This window comes from Colius striatus, chromosome Z (assembly GCF_028858725.1).
Source record: "Colius striatus isolate bColStr4 chromosome Z, bColStr4.1.hap1, whole genome shotgun sequence".
Classification (NCBI taxonomy): Eukaryota; Metazoa; Chordata; class Aves; order Coliiformes; family Coliidae; genus Colius; species Colius striatus.
This window is the reverse complement of record NC_084790.1, coordinates 24,685,776-24,712,101: the sequence shown is the minus strand read 5'-3', so window position 1 is coordinate 24,712,101 and position 26,326 is coordinate 24,685,776. Positions and strand designations below refer to the sequence as shown.

At 37.3% G+C, this 26,326-nt stretch overlaps 1 protein-coding gene across 1 annotated transcript in view; it reads right to left on the bottom strand.

The window, feature by feature from the left end:
- Nucleotides 1–26,326, bottom strand: part of PRR16 (proline rich 16) — a 151,281-nt gene that overhangs the window by 21,524 nt on the left and 103,431 nt on the right. The window contains exon 2 of the mRNA XM_062018517.1: nucleotides 24,770–25,666. Coding sequence (XP_061874501.1) covers nucleotides 24,908–25,666 — 759 coding nt within the window. The 3' untranslated portion in view covers nucleotides 24,770–24,907. The remainder of the gene's footprint in view (nucleotides 1–24,769; nucleotides 25,667–26,326) is intronic.

Below are 26,326 nucleotides of genomic sequence, written 5' to 3'. Positions count from 1 at the left end.
GAAACTTTTGATGATTATACTTTCTGCTCTAACTACAAACAACAGTGACATACGGTTCAAATAGCCCAGCAACATGGTGTTTGCATTTCAATTCACAAAGTAACAAAGTTAAAAACGTGATGGTGAGACTGAATCAGCTGTGGAAAGCATTAAGTGAACAGCTTGAAGGATCAGACTTATTTATTCAGAGCAGATATCTCTCAAGAAGGAAAATGAATGGTGCTAAACATGGTTTTATACAATATTCAATGCTAACACAGAAAGGCTGAATCATAGCTTACAAATTTATGAGGGAAATTCAGACTCATGAAAATCAAAGAAAACTGAAGCTGGTAATAATAACTGTAGTCTAATCCAAAGCAGCAAAGACTTTAGCTAGATAAAATTGTTTTCAACCTTGTCCATCAATGGACATAACATGGTACTTGAGGCATCTACCTCTAGTCTGCCTGCACTGAGTATAACAGCATATCCACAGATACCTCTGCTTTCTGATTCTCGAATGCATAATTTTTCAAAATTATCTAATTCTGGAAGTGTTCAGGGTCAGGCTGGATGGGCTGTGAACTGGTGGAAGGTGTCTCTGACCATGGTAAAGGGGTTGGGAGTAGATGATCTTTAAGATTCTTTCCAATCCAAAATGTTCAATAATTCATAGAGAGGTAGGGGTTGGAAGAGACCTTTAGAGATCATCTAGCCCAACCCCTCTGCTAAAGCAGGCCCACCTAGATCAGGCTGCACAGGAAAGCATCCAGGCAGGTTTTGAAAACCTTCAGCAAGGGAGACTTCACAGTGCATCTGGGAAGCCTGTGCGAGGGCTCCCTCACCCTCACAGTAAATAGTTTTCCTTATGTTTAAATGGAACTTTTTGTGTTCCAGCTTTTTTACATGACCCCTTGTCCTGTCACTGGAAACAACAGAAAGAAGAGATGCCCCAACATCTTGACAATCAACATTTAGATATGCGTAAATATTAATAAGATGTCTCCTCAGTCTCCTCTTCTCTAGACTAAATAGCCCCAGCTCCCACAGCCTTTCCTCATAAGGAACATGCTCCAGTACCCTGATTATCTTAGAGGCCCAGTGCTGGACTTTCTCCAGATGTTCCTTGTCCCAGAACTGGACACAGTAATTCTGTTTTATCTGTTTACCATTTAGTCAGTGGTTATAACAGAAGAAGAATAATCTAAAAAGGATCCTGAAACTAAGACTGTGTATGTGACTATCTTCTGAAAAGGGATTTTGAACATAGCATGATGGGGATTCTATATTTGCCGTTTCTTTCCTGTATCTTTACAGTCAACCAAGCAGCCTAGAGTTTCTCCACATGTGAACCTCCTCTTTTCTTGTAAATATTACTTTTTTAGACTACTACAATTTCAGTGTTATTTGCTGTTTAAGGATATGCAATTACAGAAAACCTTTTCAGAATCAAATATTATGATTATTCACAAAATTCTTAATGTATTGATATCAAAAAATGCTAAAGACTCTTATGACACACCCATTTTCTTCTACTGTTAAAAAAAAAGTCTGATGGTAAGCAGCCTGTCTTTTTGATTCCTTTGCTGTTTATCCTAAAATATTTGCGTGATTCTTGTCTTGACTTATTCTGCACTTGTGAAAACACATAGCTGGAAGAAAGAAAACTTTAGCCTTTTCTTTTAATCATACTTGTTTTCTGCCCACCCTCCATGGTTTCTCTACTGACAGTTCACTTTAATATTTTACTGTTCCTTCCCCTTAGCTTAATTTTTTTCTTCATCAGATGATGAAAGTCAATGTAATTTGGGCTTACAGAGGAAAGAAAAAGAATAAAAAAGCTTGAGGTGAAGTAATATTCACAAGCATAAATATCTAACATGGTACAAATACATTTTCTTTCCAATACTATTTTCTAGTAATTCAAATATAATTTTCAGTAGAAACATAGATCTCTGCAAAATTCACATGACAATAGAAGAAGAAAAATTGTTAATAAAAACATTATTTTAGAGATGTTAGGAAATTATAAAAACAAATATATAATAACTGTGAAATGCAAAGTTATCCCTAGGTCTTTTAAAAACAGGTATTTGTATATAATTTGCTATATATATTCTAGATCCTATAACTGGTCCAATTTCAGGCTGACTTTGCAAAATAAATGGATCAAATGGAATTGCATCTCTGAAATTTACAGTTTTCTAATACCATCATATCTTTCATTTTTGCCATATGCATTTGTGAACAGATTTTTGTTCTGAGAATATACATTGAAGTGTTTTTCTCAAAGTTTTTCTATATCCTTGAAATTTTACAAAGGATTTAGGAATTTTATCTATAAAACCAAGATATCTAATAAATATCTACCAGTCTGCACTGCAATGCAATATCAATGTATATAAAGAGAAACGATCAAAGTAAAAAATAGATTCCACTCATGGAAGTGAATTGTTTCTCTGCAAAGTAGCACAAGCCTTGGTAATTTACAAATCTGTACAAGGCTTAGATCAGCAATACATTGTTTATAAGTGGAGAATTTAATATATGACAAAATCCAATATGATCCAGAACAGCCCATGCAAATCACACTTTGGAAAAAAATACTATTTTGGTACAGCAGTAAAATAAAGTATATGAATTTGTAAAAATTATCTTAATCTTTTCAGGTGAGGTGGAACAGGTATTACATTTTATTATTTTATCTTTGAAATTCACCTTGGAAATTTCTGTGGCATAAGTCCATCCACTCCATCACTAGAGATCTGTGTGAACTCACACCTGAGAAGTCTGTCGTATTCTGAAGAATAATGTTACAGACTTTTCAGAATATATTTTATTAGGAAAGAGCAGTAAAGCACCTTATGGAATTGCTGTCACAGGCAAGACCCTAGGAGAGCTCTTTTCCACTTCCTAATGACTCCACAATAGAATACAAGTGTACAGCATCTTTCTGTGATTCTGTGAGACGACTGCAAACTTCGGAACTATGCTGCAGACTTGAAAAGTTTCCTTTAATCAGGAAAAGCTGATTTACTCTGATAGCTCTGTTTATGAAATCTTTTTGTTTACACAGAAAATAATATAAAATTTTTATTATGCAGAATCCAAAAACATTTTCTTAAATATTTTGAAATATGTGTCATTTAAACACAATCAGATTCAAGAAATATTTTATTTATTGCTTAAGTAACTTAAACCCTTAAAGTTTCATTCCTCATTTGGTCCCATTACATGAGTTGTTTCAGATAGAGCCTACAACATGAATGACTGCATTTTCAAAAGACAATTGAATATAATAATTGTTCTGAAGAAGCACTGTTTTTCTAACTGTGCACAGGGCTATGATTTCTGTCACAAAGAGAGTAGAACAATAAGTATATTTATAGTCCTGTGAATATTAGTCTTCTCAAAGGCACAAGGATTTTAATGTTTTTTAAAGAAGCAGTTTTTAAAATTTTCATAAACGTATATATAACTAATGTAATTCATCTTCACCTTAACTCTATACATGAAATTCTGCATTACTTTACTTTACAGAACACGAAATCTTGTTTGAACAGCATTTCATATAGGATTCATTAGTGTTCCTAGAGATGGCAGAGGAAATTATTTTATATTAAGCCTTTAAAATTTCAGAAAAAAATAAACAACAAAAATATTTAAAAGCAATGTACTTTATATTAGCGTGGGTGAAGAACTGACAGGAGGTACCTGAACTTGAGGAAAACTGCAGCAATGTATCTTTCAGAGCTCAGAGTGACTTTCCCATTATATTATAACATAACTAAGAAACACTTACACTGTGGAAACATTGAGTATAAGTCGTTTGGTTTTAATGGATCAAAATCACTATTTGTATAAATTGTTATGAATATACTAGTGAAATGTGTCTGTTTCTACCAGTGCTGAATTTGGCTATACTTTTATAAATAAGAGTTTGCCCTGAGCTATAGCCATGAACTCTTCTACATACAAAGGCAACAGGTTTCCACTGCAAACTCTACAGTGGAAAGGATTTTCATAATGAAAGGCAGTCATTAACCTCTCTGCTCAAAGTGCAGGGTGTGATTCAAAAATAGCAGGTCAGTGTGGGCAACTTTTACAGCAGAGCAGAATGAATACAAAACACTATTCTGACACAGAGCACCATGTGGATTTGAAGATGCAATTATTGTAAAATGAAATGTTATTTTTAGTATGATTTATGGTGGCTCAATTACAATCTCATTTTGTTAGACATTTAATAGAAGCATGCAGTATTTTGTAAAAATCACATGAAACTATGGGTTCATTTATCAGCCTCTAACCTGACCCACTGCTTTTACATATTGCTACATAACAATTTCCTTCAAAAGATCTCACAAATCCCCTTCAATCAATTAAGTTAAAACCAACAACAACAAATCAAATCCCCAAGTCAAATGGTATTATCCGTGTATTATTTTTAACTGTTTTATCATTAGATTTCAACTACATTTAAAATATATAATCTGTCACTCTCAGTGAGTATTAGCACTCTGCAACTATAAATCCAAAGGACAAAAGAAAACACTAACACTTCATATTCCTTTCTTTCAAAAGGTGATTTTTGGGAAAACAAATAAAGCAATGCATGGTACACTAAGAATAAATTTTCAGCATAAAAGTTTCTCTGTGTTTATGAAACCAGAATGGTTGTACCAGACAATGGTAATAGAGGATGCTTATATGAAATGAAATTTGATATATCCAATCATAACATACAATAAAAAATTTTATGCAGAAAATGAACCTAACTTTTAAAAGTCCTGATTTCAGGGCCTTCAGAATTTTTATAGATGAGAACGACCAGGTCAGGACCATGTCACCAAGGTGACTGGGACCTGTTTTCTTCAGTATCATCAGAGACAGGACAGAAAATAGGAAAGTCTCATGGTTGAGACATACACCGAACATATGGCATTTTTTACTTCATATCCTCTAAAGCACAAAAAGCAGCAGGATTTTCTCCCAGCATATTCATAGTTTTGAAGAATTCAAGTCATACGTGCTATTTCTCTGTGTTGTCAGTTGTGCTATTTAAATGATAAGAATGTAATCTTCTTGGTCTAACAAAAAGCATAATTCTCAGTTCAGACAAATGAAGTTTTTTGTTATTTTGTACATAGTTTAATGTTTAGAAGTAGCTACCTGGAAAAGGCTTTCAAATGATGTGGGTCTAAGCAGCTAAGCAGGTAAACATCTCCTGTTAAATTCCTATAATGTTTTCCTGATACCAAAGAATTACTTGAAGTACGACGGAATTGTTCCAGTTAGAGTATACCTGGGATTTGTGCTCCTATCTATACACAGGCAGATCTGTCACTATGTATGAACCTTAGAACCCATATGGTATTTTTATGCAACTGGCCTTTGCCACTGTAAATAAACCTTGAATAAATACTTCATGCCAAAGTTTCTGTCTCTACAGAAAATATCTGATACTTTTTGTGAATGCTTATCCTTTCACTAGACTATTACAATGTGGTTCAAATAGGAAAAGATCTGCATACAGCAAACTTTATTTTAAATCTGGTCAGAAACATTATTTAGGAAAAAACATGTCACATTCTCACCATAGATAGTTGGGCATATAACCTCAAATATGTATGAAAGTCTTAGTCCCATTTTGGACAAACTCTGTCACCTTGAAACAGTCATGATTTCCTCAGAGTGGACCAAAAATTAATTATATCACTATTAGATACATTAGTTACCGTAGTGGTTGGTAAGTAAGTATGTACTCCTTAAAATTACCCTTGTAAAAAGTCTCTCTGCATCAAAAGTTTCCTTGGCTCAGTACATCATGTAAAAAGTCAGCTTCCTCTGAGAGGGCAGTCTTTCTCAAGCTGGAGTTATATAAGGAAAATGGCTATATGAAATGACTGCCATAATCTTAATAACTTGACATTTGTTGAATGCTGCAAATAATTGCTGTGAAGTTGGCCTATGCGAACCTAATAATGATGGTGTATTAGAAGTGGTGCAGTCAGTAGGTCGAGAGAGGTTCTCCTTCCCCTCTACTCTGCTTTTGTGAGACCACATCTGGAATATTGTGTCCAGTTATGGGACCCTCAGTTAAAGAAGGACAGGAATCTGCTGGAGAAACTTTAGCCCAGGACCACCAAGATGATGAAGGGAGCGGAGCATCTCCCTTATGATGAAAAGCCGAGGGAGCTGAGGCTCTTTCGTTTGGAAGACAGTGAGGAGTGATCTCATTCATGTAAAGGACAGGTGTCAGGAGGATGAAGCCAGGCTGTTCTCAATGATGGCCAATGATAGGACAAGAGGCAATGGGTACAAGCTGGAACATAAGAGGTTCTGAAGAAATACAAGGAAGAATTTCTTCAACGTGAAGGTTACGGAGCACTGGAACAGGCTGCCCAGATGGGTTGCGGAATCTCCTTCTCTGCAGACATTCAAAATCCACCTGGACAAGTTCCTGTGACCTACTCTAGGTGGCCTGCTCTGGCAGGGGTGTTGGACTAGATGATTTTTCAAGGTCTCTTCCAGCCCCTGAGATTCTGTGATGTACAATAAGGCCAAGAACAATTGGCCTTATTGATGTACAATAAGGTCCTCCATATGGGTCAGGTAAAATCCCAGTATCAGTACAGTCTGGGAGATAATAGGATTGAGATCAGCCCTGTAGAGAAGGACTTGATGATACTGGTATATGACAAGCTGGACATGACCCTGCTATGTGCCCTTGCAGTCAAAAAAGCCAAAAGTATCCTGGGCTTCATCACAAGCAGCTTGGCCAGCAGGTTGAGGGAAAGCTCTATAGCTCAACTCTGCTCTGATGAGATCCTATCTGCATTGCCTCCAGCTCTGGAGTCCTCAGTACAAAAAAAGACATGGACTTGTTGGAGCAGGTCCAGAGGAGGTTCACAAAGATAATCAGAGGGTTGTAATAGCCTTCCTAAGAAGAAAGGCTGAGAGTGTTAGTGTTGCTCAGCCATGAGAAGAAAAGGCTCTGAGGAGACCTTATTGGGGTATTCAGTACTTAAAGAGGGCTTATAAGAAAGATGGCCACAGACTGTTTAGTAGGGTCTGTAGCGATAGTACAAGGGGTGATGGTATTAAACTAATGTAGCTTTAGACCAGATGAAGGAATACATTTTTTATCATAGGATTGTGAAACAGCGGAACAGATTGCCCAGAAATTTGTTAGATGCCTCATCCCATGTGACGTTCAAGATCAAATTGAACAGAGCTTTGAGCAACCTGATCTAATTGAAGATGAGCCTGCTCATTGCAGGAGAAGTTGGCCTAGATACCTTTAAAGGTCCCTACTAACCCAAACTACTCTATGATTCCATAATTTGCCAGACATGGAAAGCGAGATTTTAAGGTTAAGTATTAAACATGTTTCAATATTGTCAATTTACACCTTAGTGTGGCAGTGAATAAAAAGAACAGGCACCTTAGACTTCACTTGCACAGATATCTGAAGAGCTACTAAGAGATGTCAATCCCTCTCTTTCCCTCTCTGACTCTCTTTCCAGCTCTTCTTGTCCCCTTGTGTCTTTCATCAACTGCTTTGCCCAGTAGCTACTTCATAAATGCTTGATTCTAAGAATTATTTCTGACATCTGTTTCAATTTTATCTTTTTTTCATGCCCTTTTCAAACTCTATATCTTATCATCAGTACAGTGGGCTCAATTCACTCTTGATGTAACTAATCTAGCCGCTGGCTCTAGGGATGGTTTTGGTCTTGCCTGTTCAGGGTTAATTTCTATCTAGGCTATTTGAAATGACATTTCAATTCAATTCCCTCTTAACTATCATGTTCTGTTATATGCATTTGTACTTCTCCCATAACTTCAATTTACTCCCAGGACCACCTCTATGGCTTTTATGAAACATTACCTATTCCATGCAGCAGGTTTTTGTTTTTTTTTTTTTTTAATACCAGCAATGCTTTTAGGTTTCCTGTGGTTATGTTAGTCAGAAAACTGAAAAGAAAAACTTACAGGCATTATACGGATAACAACCCACCCCCACCCCCAAAAAACAGCAAGTCTATGACGACGTGGAACTAAAACATATCCTCCCAATCCTTATGTGTTCAATACAAACCAAAAATGTTAACTATTTTGTCATCTCATGGCACATGGCCTTCAGGAAGGAAATTTTCTGAAGAAGCAACTTAGATATTACCTGGAAAACTCATCTAATAGCAGATGTCAGACAGCAGTGATGCAGTTGAAATATTTTCTAATTGGCTGTCTTTTCTCACATCCTTCGTTCACCCTTTCCTCTTCACCTCTACTTCACCCTCTGCTTTCCACTATGGCTCATTCCTTCCTTTCATTGCCTCTTAAACTTGCTTATTCATCCTCTCCAAAGCTCTCCTCTTTTCAGCCCTGTCATGCCATAGCATAACTTTGGCAATGGTCAACTGGCCAGCAAAAATGTTTCTTCCACCCTGTTTCTGTGCCATAAATTAAGGTTTGATCCTTTGGAGAGAGGGCTAAGAGACAACTTCCTGTTATTCTGTGTAGTATTTGTTGCAATCAGTAACCCCTCAACATACGTAACCCTCAGCCATGCCTTGGGTCCACACAACTGGTGCTTAAAAACGTTTGACAAGTATTAGAGAGACCCAAACCATAACCACTCAATAAACTATTCTGTCTTAATAAGGGCAAGAAACAACAGCATAAGCTTGCAGTTATTTGTGAAACATTGCTACATACAGTTAAGCATACACAGAAATGTCCATAAATGTTTATAAATTTTTCATATTTGAAACAGTATCAAGCTCTTCCGTTCAAGTTGAAGCTTTGGTTTTTATAAATAAACTACTGAAGCAGCATTACAAAATGATATGCCAGGAAAGAACTCTCACATTTTGAAACCTTGACCAAAGAGACTTTTTCTAGTTTTTCTAATATTTTGTTAGCCACATTTAAACATTTGCTTGCATATAAACATGGGCATATCATACTAGCTGGGGGAAAGAAAACACATTTAAAATTTCAACACAATGCCAAAATACTTGCTACTGAACATGTTGGTAAAGCTTCTAATGTAAAATGAATATGGCACTTCTGCAACTTGGACTGCCAAAAACTCTCTAACAGTAAGCAAAAATGATGAAAAATCAGTAGGCAAAAAGTTTTATTTTTCATTAACTTACATCACTTTAAGCTCCTTGGGTTCAGAAAGACATGAATAAATAATGGAAAATGATCAAAAAGTTCTCCAAAGCAAAGAGGCCAAACAAACTTTTCACTTGTACATCATACAAAACATGGTAAGTGATAAACAAGTTACCTCAATAAATTGGATACAAACAAAACAACTGAGAAACAAAGTGAATCACTAAATCCCAGTTGCCTGTGCCGCGTAAGCTACTCTGTTCACCAACAGCTGCATTTGTCTCCAGTTCCTTCTTGGGAAATAGGGCAGGGAAAATCTTCTTATCACCCCTTCTCTGCACTCTTCCTCATCAGCTCCTTGCATCTCACTGCTGCTAGCCTTTAGGTGGATTCAGCTTGCACAGGAATGAATTCACCAGGGCTCACGCTGCCATTTACTACCAGTCTTCAAATAAAAGCCATGACAAAGACTATATTCATGTGTTTTGCTTGCTTGTATTAGGTGTAATTTGTGAGATTCCTCTGTGGATGTAAAAAAAATCAAACTACTTTCTTACCTCAATCACCTGGTGACGGTCAGTAGCTCTGTGCTACATTTTTAAAGCAAATTTGACCTCACACCCCTCATTTAGAAAGAGAAGAGCCAGCTCTAGTTTTGAAAAGTCTTTTTTATTGCACCTCAAGTAACAGATTGTAGAGCTTATAAATTCATAATCAAGCAATAGATACACTGAAAGATTCCTGAAAAACTGCCTGAAAAACTCTTTTCTTTGCTCTCTGTTCCTTCAACTGAGTCATTTTTGTTTAAAATGAAATAAATGGAAAATCATAACTATATTAAAATGTGAAGAAAATGCTGTCTTGATTTTATTCATGGAATATATTTTTAAAACATATTTTCCAGTAAATCTATTTCTCTGATAAGCAGAGAATGGCTGTCAGTTTTACGATTTGATTTTAATAATTTCTCCCTCATTCATGTTGATTTACAAAAAATCAGAAGTGGTCTAACAAAAACATTAAGCATGGAATCTGGACTGCCAGAATAACACATAATTTGTATATTGAGCAGTATGAGTGCACATGAGATATCATTCATGTTTCTACTTCGTATTAGTTTTCTATTTCTTTGAACAGACTGAGAAACCCTTCTTGACCTTAGGCTCTATGTAATTGAAAAAATAACATGTGCATGAGTAGTGACAGTTAGGCATAGGTTCCACTGTGGTGTAATAGATTGATTTTGTCTGGGTGTCAAGTGCACGCCAAAGCTACTCTATCCCTCCCTTCCTAAACTGGACAAGGTGGAGAATACGGGTTGAGATAAAGACAAGAAGAGATCACTCAATAATTACTGTCATGGGTAAAACAGACTTGACTTGGGGAAACAAATTTAATTTATTGCCAATCAAAGGTCAAAATAGGATAAAAAGAAATAAGGATGGATCCAAAAACTCCTTCTGCCCACTTCTCCATTTTTCCCATCCTCAACTTCACTCGCTATTTTTTTACCCCTCTCCACAAGCAACACATGAGGACAGGGAATGGGGTTTGCAGTCAGTTCATCACATGTTGTCTCAAATGCTCCCATCTCTTCACACACTTCTCCTGCTCTAGCATGGAATTCCATCCACATGAGACGGTTATCCATTAATTTCACCAATGTAAGCCCTTCCCACGGGCTGCAGTTCTTCATTAACTGCTCCACCGTGGATATCTTCCATGGGATACAGGCCTTCAGGAACAGACTACTCCAGCGTTGGTCTCTGGTGAGGCCACAGATCCTGCCAGAAAACCTGCCTCAATGTGGGCTCCTCTCCACAGAGCCACAGGTTCTACTAGAAGTAGGGTCCAGTGTGGATTCTCCACAAGGTCACAGTCTCCTTCATAACACATCCAACTGCTATGATGTGAAGTCATCCTCAGGATGCAGGTGGATATCTTCTCCACCTTGGACCTCCATGGGCTGCAAGGAGACAACCAGCTTCATCATAGTCTTCACTATGAGGTGCAGGGGAATCTGATCTCCAGCTGCAGGATTACCTCCTCCTTGTCTTTCTTCACTGATCTTGATATCTGCAGAGATGTTTCTGCTTTCTCTCAGCTGCTGTTGTTGAGCTTTTTTTACCCCTTCTTAAACATGATATCATAGAGACACTATCAGCACCTCTGACAGGGTCAGCTTTAGCCAGCATTGAGTCCGTCCTAGCATTGGTTGAAAGTGGCTATGTCTGATATGAGTATAGCTTCTGGCATCTCCTCACAGAATCCACTCCTGAAGCCTTTCCACCATACCAAAACATTGTCATGTAAATTCAAGTGGTTACCTGGCCTATCAAAGTTTAGGACTCCAAGCTTCCTAGGCCAAATCTGTGTACCAGCTATAACAGATCACTTCCTAGCAAAAATTAAGAATGTAGCACTACTCCCTTTCTGCCTTCTATTCCCATGCACTAGTTTCTACAAAATGGAAGCTGAAAATGCTTTGACCATTCATGGTCTCATCAACCCAGCTGAGAGATCATATTCTTCCACACAATACACAAACCCACAGGTCAAATACACAAGGGATAAAACTGTTTACAAGTATAGGTGATTGAATCAATCTACAGTTCATAGTTTTTGCATTCAATACAGATGAAGTAGTGATGATTTATCAAACAAGCAATTTCCCATTAAATAGAAAATGAGCACAATACCTCCGTAATTATAGTACTTCAGAATATTTATCTTGTGTCCAAAAATGGAATATAAATTTGATTGCTTTGTATTTCAGACATTTTAAAGCTTCCATACATAAATTTTCTTCAAAAACACACTATTTCAAATGTGATTGCTGAAAGACGATGAATTATTGAATTGAACATGATTTAAATGATTCATCGCATGTTTGAGGGAGAAATAATTAATCTCCTGCACGTATTGTTAATGAGTAATAGCAAAACAAAACTTGCTAAGAGATAGTATTTACAAATGCTTTTCTAATAGTTTTCTTTCCTCAGCCTGTGAATTTGGACTATAAGACTGTCACTGAATCTTGTTACGTTGGCAGTCTTCACTGTAGAAATCAATGAGTCAGATGTAATTTATTTACAACCTTATTTCTTGTTTTCTTAGCCTTAAAAAAAGTGACTGAACAGCATGTCTTTGTACAGCTTGGGCTGAGTATCAAAAAAATGAAGAGGCAAAAAATGAACAATGAAATGCATTAAAACCACAAATTTATCTGTTGAACCTAAGGTTTATATGGAAGCTTCACTTACCATATTTACTCTTCTACTTCCACTTTTCCTTTTTGCCTCAGCAATTTAATTCAGACTCTAAAAGCTGTTTCTCATGTTGGAGAATGGAAAACAGCTTTAGTAGGCTTACTCTCAATTGTGAATGTGATCAGAATTGATCTCAGATTATATCAAATTACAAACTACTTAGAACACAGTTCTTAATTTTCTGCATATTTGCATGCAACACTGTCGTAACTTGCCTATATATCAGTGCCGCAGATTAAACCCAGCCAGCAGCTAAGCATCATGCAGCTGCTCACACACCTCTTGTGCTGCACAGGGAGGAGAATCAGATAAAAAAAGTAAAATTTGTGACTTGAGATAGGAGCAATTTACTAACTAAAATAAAAATAAAATGATGATTAAAAAAAAAAAGTGAGAGAAAAGTAGAGAAAAACAAAAACCAAGAGGGAGAAAAAAAAAAAAAAAGCAAGTCCCTCTCTAAATCATGTTCAATGCAATTGCTCACCACCTGCTGATCGATGCCTGAGCAGCAATTGGCCCCTCCTCACTGACTCCCCCAGTTCATATCCTGGTCATGGCATTCTATGGCATGGAATAGCCTTTGGTCAGCTTTCCTGGCCATGCTCCCTTTCAGCCTCTTCACTGTCAGGACAGGAAGGAGGAAGCAGAAAAGGCCTTGACACTATGCAAGCCCTGCTCTGAAATAACAAAAATATTCCTGACTTATCAAAATATTCTTTTCAATGTAAACCCAAAACATAGCTCTATAGCAGCTACTAGAAATAACTTTAAATCTATCCCAGTCAAAACCTGGACAGACAGCGACAAGTTCAAATCTAAATGACTATCAACCAAAATAGAAATATATGCATTTTAAGATGGTTAAAAGGTCAATACTAACTTCTGGGTTTGAGATGAAGATGTTGTATTCTTATTTTTCTAAGATGAGCTTCTCATCTCCTCCTGCCACTGAGATGTAGAATCATAGAATTGTTATGGTTGGAAAAAACCTTAAGATCATTGAATCCAACCGGTCATCTCGCACTGCCAAGCCCAACACTAAACCATATCCCTCAGTACTACATCTATGAGTCTTTTTAATATCTCTAGGAATGGTTACTCTACTACCTCACTGGGCAGCCAGTTCCAACGCTTAATAATCCCCTCAGTGAAAAAGTTCTTCTTAATGTCCAACCTAAAGCTCCCCTGGCCCAACTTAAATCCATTACCTTGTGTTCTATTCGTTACTGGAGAGAAGATAGACACTCATCTCACTACAACTCCCCTTCAGGTAGTTGTAGGGAATGATCATGTCTCCTCTCAGTCTCCTCCAGGCTAAACATCCCCAGTTGCCCCTCATCAGACCTTTTACCAGCTTTGTTATCCATCTCTGGACACACTCCAGCACCTCCATGTCCTTCTTGTAGTGAGGGACCCAGTACTGGACACAGTATTTGAGGTGTGGCCTTAGCAGCGCTGAGTACAAGAAGACAACCCTTTTACTCTGATATACTCAATTTATTGTAATAAAAGATTTTTCTAGTCAGAAAAATATTTTGTAATATCATAAGAAAATGGTTGTTCCAGTATTTATGATCATTTTCCAAGTTTGGCAAAACTCAAGTTGAAGTAGTATACAAATAGCGCAGCCAGCCCCCAGTGGTATATAATTACAAGTCTGCAAGTTAGACATACCAAAATAAATTAAATCTTCCTTTTCTAATGTATTCAGGATCATACTCAATTTTGTATACAGATTTCAGAGATATGAATTAGAAATTATCAATTATCATATCAAGAGATGTGTTTACTGAAGAGTTTTAAAAAATTTTTCACAGAATTATATACTTTAATTTTTCAGTAACATACTATGACTGATGTTACAAAAATTATTATTAAATAATAAAATCCTAAAAAGAGTCTTACTGTGAAAATTTACTATGAATTATGAAAAGAAATGCATAATCAAAATATAGTCTACTGGCCTAAACAAGCTTTCCTGTAGAGATTTGTAACAAATTACTACCTCAATGCAGGTAAAGGCACAAAATTTTCCTCATAACCTCTTGGGGGAGCATCACAATCTCTCTTTGTGATTTCTTTGTGAACTGTGATCCTTTTTTGTCAAAAAACATGGGAACACTGAAGCTTTGTCAGATGTGTCTGTGTTGCCTAACCTATTCAGCAGCTATAATTTAGTGGTATTGTGATTCTGTGTATTGTATGTTTATCAAGATTGTTGTTATTCATCTTTTCGGAGGTCAGTTTTTCACTACTGCTAAAATTGCCGGTTTTTCTCGAGTAGGCAATGTTAGAATTATTGATGTATTTAAAAATGCTTTTACATGTTGAATTATAGATCATACAGAAATAAAGACATTGCAGATTTCTTTTCTCTCTCTTCTTCCTTTCTTTTTTCTCCTCTCCTAGTTGTTTTTTGATGGAAAGAACTCAGAATAAAAGATGAAAAAAAACACAAAGAATAAAAAGTACACAACTATTTCCTTATAAAATGACTGTGTTGGTTTTAATTGCGATAGAGTTAATTCTCTACATAGCAGCCATTATGGGACTATGGTTTGGATTTATGCTGCAGTGTTCATAAGGCAGCTAAGTTTTTGTTCTTGCTGAGCAGTACTTAATGTTCATACATTTCCAGGAAAGCAGACCACCATTAGGTGTAGCAGTTACTTGTGAAGACAAATGCCAACACTCTGAACATCCCTCCATTTCCTTCTTCCCCTCTCAGCTTAATTCTCTGAGCATGATGATGTATGGTTTGAGATATCCCTTGGGTCAATTGGAGTCAGCTGTCCTAGCTGTGTCCCCCTCCTTGTTTCTCCTGCACTCCCAGCCCACTCACTGGTGGGGTGGGGTGAGAGGCAGAAAAGTCCCTGACTTTGTGCAATCCCTGATCAGCAACAACAAAAACATCCAGATACATACATATTTCAGCTACTATGAAGAAAATTTTCTCTGCCAGTCAAACTCAGCACATCCTCAAACAAGTTCCTAGGTGAAAAAACCTGACTGGTGAAATCCAATCACCTATTTGAAATATATCACAGTATATATAGGCAAGAACAATTCTCGTGCATCTCTAACATGTTTTTTAGATACTAGTCAAGCAAAGACAAAAACCCACATGCATACGATAAGGTTAATTCTTTTCCTCATTTAATGGTAAAAATAAACAGAAGAACACAGACTTAGATATCTACTTTTAGTTAAAGGTTTAATTAGCTCTCTGCTTAACTTCACATGCAAATAATCTGAGTGCTAAAAAGCAAAGATATGTAAGCATTATATGTCACTAAGCAAGAAAAAAAATCCACTTTTTCCCTTTTTATAGACTGTCTCATTGATTGACTCACAAATTTTGAGGATAAACATTTTTTCAGGCAGCTTGGGTCACCCATCTGGTTCCTCTCTTCAATTCAAAACTGTGAGCAGTTTACTTATTGCAAGGATGGTATGAGAATGAGAAGCAAAAGTGAGTTAGGGTGCTTTTTTCAAACAATGGTGCAGGACTAAATGTATACTGAGCCACATCAGCACTGGGAACTGAAGAGCATTTGTCTATAGCTGCGTCCACCAACTGATTCTGAGACTGATTCCTTCACAGCTAACTAGCACTTCTGCTGCCAAAGGATTTGTCACTGTGGTTGATATGGAGAATGCCATTCTGCTGTGTGTTTTACATACAGATATAGAAAGACAGCACATTCTGAAATCATTAGTTCTAAAAAGGTAGGCAGGCACATATCAATATACACCTATAAAAGGCATCCAACCAACTCATTTCCAGTCACCATTCAAGTAGAAATAATTCATTAACACTCTGCACAATTTGTATCTGTTTACAAAAAAAAGTTGACATTTCATTTTTCCATTGCTTCTGGCATACTTAACTACATTTTTTCATCTCTTTTCTTTGTCAAGAACAAAATTGTACCTGCTGGAAACATGGCAAAGGTCTATTTTTTCCCCATCTTTTAATAACTAACAGGGAGCATTAGGGTAAATTACTTTATCTTCCTTCTTTTCACTATAAATCTTCAAAATTATTTTCACAGACTTAGATATCTTTCTTAAGAGACATAGAATTTTAATTTTAGAAACTTCATAGTGTGGGTTACTGACTACTTTTCCAATTAAGTTACTCCAATAGCTATACACCTCACTGTGAGGAATTTTTAGCCTATTTATAGGCTGATTATATTAACTTAGGCAACTGATTATATTAACTTAGGCAACTAAGTTGGACCCTCTGCTGTCAGAAACATTATTTCCACTGAATTCATGAATATTTTATTTGTTAAGTTACAGCAACTCAAAATCAGAAAATTTTAACTTCCAGGAATGCTTTAAGAGTATGAAATAACTTTTTTTTTTCCCCTGAATTTTTAATTTGCCTTGGCTTTTCTGAAGTTGTATTATAAGGAAAAGATGGTTTCCAGTAACAGTCTCACTAGATCTTGTCTCTTAGACACTGCTTTTGATATTCAACTTGTTCATCAAGACTAGTACGACTCTTGGAATCACTGCTTCAACATGCAGCCACTGAAATGAACAAGCCTAACTTTGATGTCCAGGGGTGTGGCCTTGTCTGTACTTTGTCACACTAAAATCTAATTTGTTACAGAGATTTCTTGCTCAAAAGGAAGAGTCTTGTGGTAAATACTTCCTTTGAAAGACAGTAACTGAGATCATTTGTCGTCTGCAAATGTTTAATAACTGCATGTTGTAGTAGTCAATTCAGCATACATTTTTCACAAAATCATAGAATTTCTCAAGTTGGAACAGACTCGTAAGGATCATTGAATCCAACAACCTGCTCTTCACAGGACTACTTAAAACCAAATCATAAAACTAAGAATATAACCCAGATGTTTTGTGAACTCTGACAAGCTTCATGCCACTATTTCCCTGGGAAGTCTATTTCGAGCTTTAAAATCATTGTATAGATAGTTAAATGTAAGAAGTCTGTAGTTCATCTTTTTGATAGCCTTTTATTCCTTTAAATCCCTCTAAACTAAAAATATTTTTCATTGGACTGCACTTATACAAGCCACCAGTTTTAATAATTTCTAACTCAACTAGTATAAAATTAGTTTGATGGTGTCAGATGTTTCCTGAATTTAGACTAGAAAATCCTCTTGCAGCAGAGACAGTCATTACCCCTTTCTATCAGGGGTGTTACACACTGAAGGATTAAATCTTTACACTTGAAGATCTTGCTGAAAGAAACTCAGTATTTTTTTTCCCTTGCATTTTAAAATACCAGAGCTAGGATATTTTTGATAGCCCTTGTTTCCATTCAAACGAAATTCCAAGTGTGTTTAAGCCTTATCAGTTAATATATTTTAGAAGGTAGTTATTGATCACTATTTGGACATTTAGAGTATGCAAAGATTGCTTTCCTACATTTTACTGCTTGGCACAAGCCGCATAGAGAATATTACATCTCTTTGAAAACAGATTAAAAAAAAGTCATCTTTGATTTCCAATACAAAAAGAAAATTGCAATTCCAAATTTGTAGGATGTCCTGTTGATATCCACTGGGGAAATAAAGACTGATATGAGAGCAGCAAGTAATCTTACGCCCTGCTACACTAACACGCAAGACCATTCTTATATTTGTAGCAGTCATTCTGTAAGATTCTCTTGCTAAGACAGATACTGCCTGAAATACTTGAATGGGCACAAGCTAGGAGTATTTGTATTGGTAAGGAAATAGAGTATTTTGAAAGAAGTGTTATTTCACTTCAGAACAATAAACAGTTGCTAAAAAAGTAATGGAAAGAAATATACCATTAAAATTGTTTCAGGAGCAATATGATTTATTTCAGCCTTTTGACAGATTTGTTACTATAATCTGTAAAAACAGACCTCCTGTGCTACCAGTACTTTGATGGGAAGTTGAGAGCCCCAGAGAGCCTCAGCATTTTAGGCTTCAGCCTAAAATCAGAGTTTAGAAGGACCAGCCCGTTCTGACAAGAAATTACGTAGATTTATGATGGGCAGCTTTTGGTGTTGCAGAAAGAGATGATAAAACAATACCTGCTCTCTATTCTCACTCAATATTTAAGCATGAATGATAATGTCAGAATCTTTACTCTGAATATTTAGGATGAAAATCACTGACCATAACACATTGAATATTTTCATCTGTGATAAACAAACCAAGGAGCTCTTAAATCTGTGAAATACAAAACCATTAGTCAGTGGCAACCAAGGAGACCTTACCTTCAATCATTTTCTTAAAACCAAACTCAGTGATAGCATTGGGAGTCTACTTGGCTATTCAGTATCAGTTGATGTATGCTAAGGCAGGGAAGGTAAACCTCTTGTTCAATTCCTAGCACTGTCTGTTGATTGGCATGTTTTCAGTTAAAAGTGAGATGAGAATTTTGAAATATCCTTTGTTGCCACATGTAATATATTTTAGTAATCTTGATCCATACTAAATAAAGTGAGACAGTTCACAATAATCCTAATGTTCTAATCCTAATGTTCTGCTATTGTGCATTTGGGAAAAGAAGAACCTCATGAAGTTCAACAATGATAAGTACAGAGTCCTGCATCTGGGAAGGAACTACTCCATGCACCAGTACAGGCTGGGGTTTGACTTGCTGGATAGCAACTCTGCAGAGAGAGACCTAGAAGTAGTGGTTGATAATAAATTAAACATGAGCAAGCAATGTGGTCTCATGGCCAAGAAGGCCAATGGCATCCTGGGATGCATCAGAAGAGTGTGGGCAGCAGGTCAAGATAGTTCTCCTCCTGGTCTTCTCTGCCCTGATGATGCCTTATCTGGATTCCTGTGTCCAGTTCTGGGATCCCCAGCTGGGCAGCGATAGGGAACTTCTGGAAAGAGTCCAGCAGAGGGCCACCAAGATGATCAGGGGACTGGAGCATCTTCCCTAATAGGAAAGGCTTTGGTAACTCGGGCTATTTAGTCTAGAGAAGAGGAGACTGAGGGGGGATCTCATTAACATTTATGAGTATATAATTGATGGATGTCATGAGGTTGGGACATCCCTTTTTTCTATTGTATCTAGCAATAGGACAAAGGGTAATGGGATGAAACTGGAACACAAAAAGTTCCACTTAAACATAGGAAAAAACTTTTTTACTGTGAGGGTAAGTAAGCCCTGGCACAGGCTGTCCAGGAAGATCATGGAGTCTCCTTCCTTGGAGATCTTCCTGGATATATTGCTGTGTGATCTGATCTAGGTGAACCTGCTTCAGCAGGGAGATTGGACTAGATGATCTCCGAAGGTCTTTTTCAAACTCTACCATTCTATGAATTTACAATTCTATGATTCTATGATTTGTAAGATAATAAAGGGGGAGAAAAGGCTAACTTTCAAACTACTTAAATAAAATATGATTCTGGTAGAATTAAATCTTGGGCTGAGTGAATTGTGTGGTTTGTATTTTGTGTAGTGTACTGAGGTACTGACTTCTTACTACACTGACCTGCAGGTATGTCTAGCTATGGAAAGGGTTACAATGTCTCTTAACATCTGCTTTAGTATCAGGTCTAAAAATGTTGCCGTGCTAGAAAGCACCATCCCTCCAGAAGGAAATTTGTCATTACCTCCAAGCGTTCCGCCTGGACAGTGCAGTCATGCATCATATGTTCTATCACTCTGTATCCAGAGGTACTAAAGTCTTATTATCTCATTAGAATCAGCTTTAAAATGTATAATTTTCCTGTTCCGCAGGACAGGATTTAAAGAAGTTAAGCACATTTATCTTTTATTTACTATATATTATTAAATCTCATGTTTTCTCTGTGTTCATCGAACACTTTACATTCACTTCACAGCTAATAACAAAAGTCCTCTCTGACACTAATCATAAAAGTCCTACTAAACACCACTTAGCTTTCTCTATTATTTCTCTGTCTTCAATTCTAGCATAGGATCTTACTTTTAATGAAGATATCACCCTGATTTTTCAGTTATATCCTAAACAAGAAAAATTACTTTCATTCCTTGATTTAGTTAATGAGCTAAAAAGAGAGAAGCATTTCAAGTACTTTCCTGCTTAGGTAATGTAGTACAAGTTAAGGTATCAGAAGATTTATTTATGAACATTCTTGAAATCCTCTGTGCTTTAAAACTGCTGGAGTAAATGGGGACAGCTTTTACATACAGCTGAAATTTGATGTTTCCAGCATAGAGAGAATGGGTTGACTCTATTATATCTGATTCTGTCTGAACTGTACTCACTGCTCCCAATGTGCTAGATCTATTCATGGTTCAACCAGATTGGTTTAACAACATAGTATGAGAAAACTGGTCCAGATGGTCCACAGAGGGGGATAAAATTAGAAGGTATCTCCAGTACATTTCCTTCATGCATTTTCATCAGTACAGAGACGTACTGCTGCAAAAGAAGTTCATTTTCATCTGTAACAATTACCACATAGTAGCATAATTGCCATTCTTCATATGTGTCTTGTCATACGCTGTTGAGAAATACCTACTCTACAGTTTTATTATAAAAGTTCACACACAATATTGTGAGAATCATAGAAGTTTTTCTTTTGCATTGTATTATCTTAAATGAATCAGTATTTTCTAATATCAGTATTTCCAAACATTACATTTACAAAAATAGATGTCACTGTGGAATGAGTTTTATAAACAAGGAAGAAGCTTGAAAATACAGACATACAAGCAGTTTTTTATGCAGTGCCAGATTGATTCCATAACCAATCAGTACACCAGCTTTGCTTCAAAACTCAGTTTCCACTGGTGTTGTCAGTAGGTTATCTTAATTACTTCAAAGCACAATGTTTTTTCTCACATTGGTTTAAAGTCATGAACCATTACAAAGTTGAACCACATAATCATCTTAGAAGTTGGGAAACTAAAGGAAAAATGATCATCCACGGCTTGTTAGTTACTCCTTAGTGACAAAAGATAATGTGGTTTGTACCTAAAGTGTACAATCATCACTCTATTTGAAATAACAAAAAAAAAAAGCAGAACAAAATATTGTGTAGGTATTACAGATTTATACAAAAAGATATTATTATCATGGTATGATTTCTACATGCTAATTTATCCAGGAAGGAGACTGACATGTGTTAATAATATTTGCTTAGCAAAATCAGCATTGAACTGGAAAGGAAAGATACATTTCTATAAAAAATTCTGCCACCAATTGGCTTTTTTCTTGCTCATTTATATTTAAAGTGATTCAAGATTAAGTTTAAAGTGATGATAGTAACCAAAGATCCTATTTTTTTTTTGGTCCTATTTTACCTATTACTTTCCTTCTTATGTAATTTTTTTTTTCCATTATTGATTGCAAGACTGCAAAAAAGTCAATCAAAAAATCTGGCAAACTGTAAAAGGAAACAGATCTGAGACCTGAAAACTTTTATAAAAATATAATTCCTTGTTTTGAAATTAAGTTACAATCAACAGTGGAGCAGGCTGGGGTCAGTTTCCTGAAGAGTCTTACTATATGAATAAAATATTTCAGGATAAAATACAAAAATTTTTCTCCCAAGAAGAAGAGAGAGCAATTTCTAGAGCTTTGCTTTTTGTCTTCCTCAAGCAAGGTACCAGAATGGTTCTCGTCTTACTAACTGTTTAAGACACTGCTGTTGACTGGCTGATGGGTGGAATTTATGTTATACTTTTACTGGATCAGAATACTTTTCTTGTCTATCTATAAACACTATTTTTGCATCTCAAAGGATATATAGTCCTGCAATAACAGAATCAATCCTGCAAAATGAGCAGGTCACAGAATGCAAAGGCAGGGGCTAGGAGAATGAAGAATCTCTGACCATGTGAGAAGATCAGATTCGAGACTATCTAAGGAACCTGAAATTGCACAAGTCCCTGCCTGGCATCTGATGAGATGAATGCTTGAGTCCCAAGGGAACTGGCAAAGTGCCTAAAACACTACCCATGATATCTGAGAAATCATGACAGTCTGATAATATTGCCCTGACTAGAAAAGAGGAAACCTAACATAACCCCCTGTTTGAAACAAGGACAAAGGAAGATGGGCCAGTCAATCTCACTTGTGTGCCTGGCAAGATCATGGCGCAGATTCTTCTGTAAACTGTGCTAAGTGGTACACGTAAAATGAGGATGTGATTGGTGACAGTCAACATGACTTCACTAAGGACAAGTTGGGCCTGACAAATATGGTGGCTTTCAACAATGAGGTTACAGCACTATTGAGTAAAGGGAGAGCAACTCATAACATCTACCTGGATTTGTGTGAAGCATTTGATACTGTACAGCACAGCATCCCTGTCTCTAAGTTGGAGAGATGTAGATTTGATGGATGGGCCACTTGGTGCATAAGGAATTGTCTGAATGAACTTAAAGTGTTGCAGTCAACAGCTCAATGTCCAAGTGGAGAGCAATGAGGAGTGGAGTTCCTCAGGGGTTGACACTCGCACTGGCGCTCTTTCACATCATTATCAGCAAGATGGACATTGGAATTGAGTGCAGTCTCAGCAAGTTTTCCAACAGCATCAAGCTGTGCAGTGTGGTCAAGGGAAGCAATGACATCCAAAGAGATCTTGACAGGCTTGAGAGATGAGCCTGTACAAACCTTGTGAAGTTCAACAAGATCATATGCTAATGCTGCACATGGGTCAGAGCAATCCTAAGGACAAATGCAGGCTGGATGATGAGTGGACTGAGAGCAGTCCTCAGGAGAAGGATCTGCAGATGTTGCTTGGTGAGAAGCTGAACATGATGTGGCAATGGGTGTTTACATTCCAGAAAGCCAACTGTATCCAGGGCTGCATCAAAAGAAGCATGGGCAGCAGGTTGAGAGAGGTATTTTTTCCTCTTACACCGCTCTTATCAGACCTCATCTGTGTCACTACCTATAGCTCTGGGACCCCAACATAAGAAGGACACAGACCTATTTGAGTAAGCGAAGAGGAGAGCAACAAAGATGATCAGAGGACTGAAGCACCTCTTCTATGAAGACAAGGTGAGAGAGTTCAGGTTGACACAGGTTGAGAGCCTGAAGAGAAAGCTTCAGGGACACCTTACAGCAGCCTTCTAGCACCTAAAAGGAGCCTACAAGGAATCTGGGGAGGGACTTTTTACAAGAGCATGTAGTGACAGGACAAGTGGTAATGGCTTGAAACTGAAAGAGGGTAGATTTAGATTAGATATTAGGAAGAAATTCCTCTTTGTGAGAGAGTTGAGGCACTGGAACAGTTTGCCCAGAGAGGCTGTGGATGCTTCATCCGTGGAAGTGTTCAAGGCCAGGTTGGATGGGGCAGGAGGTTGGAACTAAGGACCTTTCCAACCCAAACCATTCTATGATTCTGTTTTACATTCCAGCTGAAAAAAAGCATATAGCTTTTATATAGCATCTGCTATTGGACCATTTGAGATTAATTTGGCACAAAGTTTGTAAATAACAGACATATTATTGGATTTTCTGCACTGATTGGATGGTTTTTAACTTGAGGTCCCACAAATTGTCTTTATGAGAATAAAAGAATGTTCTTTCATAAAATAATTAAAAACACTGAGGATTTCTTTTTTACTATTAATATTAATTGGTTTCACCATCAAAATGTGATAATGTGTAAAGTATCTTGTTTTGCGTGTTAATGCTTCGTAATTGCACAGAGCTTTTCAACTTCAAAGCTCTTTACATTAATTAAGTGGATATCCCTGAAGGCCTTAGGCAAAATTTTTTTGGCCTTCAAAAAGACAGTTAGACCAGACAAAAGCTTTGTGAAAAATGCAGGACTGCACTTTGTTGTTTTAATCAACCATCATCACACATGAGATAAAATATTACTATCATTTTGCAATGAAGCAGTGGAAACAGGGAAGAACTGAATGGGATTATACCTGCTCACCTGAGAACTCTGTACTTCACCTTGACTGTGGAACATTGAGCAAGTGAAAGAGCAAATATGAGGGAATTTAATTTTCCAAAGACATGACAACACACCTTTCAATTATTTACTTCCTCACCAAAGATCAAGCTGCCTGAAAACCTATTGCACCACTCCATACACAATGCCTTTGCTCAAGCAGTCAGCCAGAGAAAAATACATTTGCTAGAATTCAGTCAAAAGTTGTTATCCAATACTCCACTTTGTCAAATGACATTTTAGAAGGTACTTGCTGGAAAGATGAAGTTTCCAAAAACCCAGGAGCAATGATTATTCCCTTATGTGAGATATGATGGAATATATCACAAGATTTTACTCTGTATTTCTGAACTGAACTTTCTTTTCACTGCTTTTCACCATGCTACAGATACAAAACTGCAGCAATTTACAACCTATGAGCTAAAGCATAAATATCTTTTCAACATCCTTTGCCATAACAACCTTTTTTGGTGAGTACAAATAAGATCAACAAACATTCCTCTTTGTACTTACCATGTGATTTTTATGCCACTTCACTGGACACAGGGAGTAATACAATGGACCTTTTTATTGCTCAAGTAGAAAGTGCTCATTACCTATTTATGTTTATGTATAGGAAGAAACCCAAAGAGTTGCTTTGAGTGGCATACATCACACTGTTGTAGTGGTTGACTTCCTCAAGATGGTCTTCTGGGGTTTTGGTGCGGTTTGTGGAGGCACAGTCGCAGGTCTTGGAGGAGGAAAGCTATTACTGGGACTTATGCCCAAACCTCCATTTTCCAGAGGAAATGGAGGGAGTGGAGGTGGTGGAGGTGGCAGAGGAGGGCACTGGTGGGGCAGCTTTCCCATGACATGGGCAGGCTCGCTGTGCAAGTGCACCTCCCTGTTTTTGATGTTATACCGAACATCGCAGTCAGGGCAGTAGCCATGGTACTGCACTTTTTCACTGAACCGTACGCGTTCCCTTGCTCCTGACTGAGGACACCGCTCTTTCTCAGCTCTGTGTGCTAGAGGTTGCATTGCCACTTTCTCCAAATTACTGCTAGGTATACAGCAAATATCTCCATTTGGGATGCGATTGGCCCCGACTGGCAAGCCCCCGTTTCGCAGCAGGGTGCCATTAGTCTTGACAGGGTTGGCTGAAGGAGGAAGCCTCAGAGGCTCATCACATTTGACAGGAGTCAGTCTTGGTGGAGGTGGGGGTGGGTTTGGCTTCCGCAGCACAGTGAGGATAGCAGAAGGGTGCGTGGGTGGCTTGATGAGCGGTGCACTGCCCCTCACCTTGACTTTTTCCAAGCTAGAAGCTGTTGTGCTGCTGGAGCTGCTGTTGAGTGTATCCGTTTTGGAACTGTCTGTCATTTCATCCTCCAGCTGTAGGTCAGATGTCAGAGTGTCAATCTGGTCAACCACCTGCACAACAGCCAGAGTGAAAACAGTGAGAAAGGTTGCCCCAGTGAAGGCACAGGAAAACAACAGTACCCTTCGCTATCTGTTTGGTCTTTCCCAGAACTGAAGCACCCAACATTTTTTTACTATTTCTTCTTTTTTGTTCCAAATCTAACATACTAATATTACTACTACTACTAATAAAAATAATAATAGGGATGTCTAGTTTGCTAGCTCATCACCAGAATACAGAAGAAATCTAATTTGAAACACTCTAGAATGAAATTATGTTTCTTTCCCTCTAGTGTTTACTTGGCAATGTCATTGTAAGTGAACTGTAATCCTTCCATATTATGCTTTGCCTTCCAGTGCAGGACAAGACTGAATTATTTAACTTTAGCTTCTGCATGACAGCTTCTGAATCCAAATCCTCTACTGAGTATCTTTTAGCTCTGACCTTTCACATGGTCTAAATTTAAATACGCATGTCTCTATAGGTGATACCATACACCTGCAATCATAAGTTCAGTACGCTCCCAACGATTTTTTAACATAAAGTACTGAAAAAGAACTGTCCTCTTGTATTGGACTGCATTATCTCCCTTTATGAATATTTTCCTTGAGATCTGAAATCCTCTGAGACAATCCTGAAATAGCATTTGTTTAAAAAAAAGAGAGGCATCT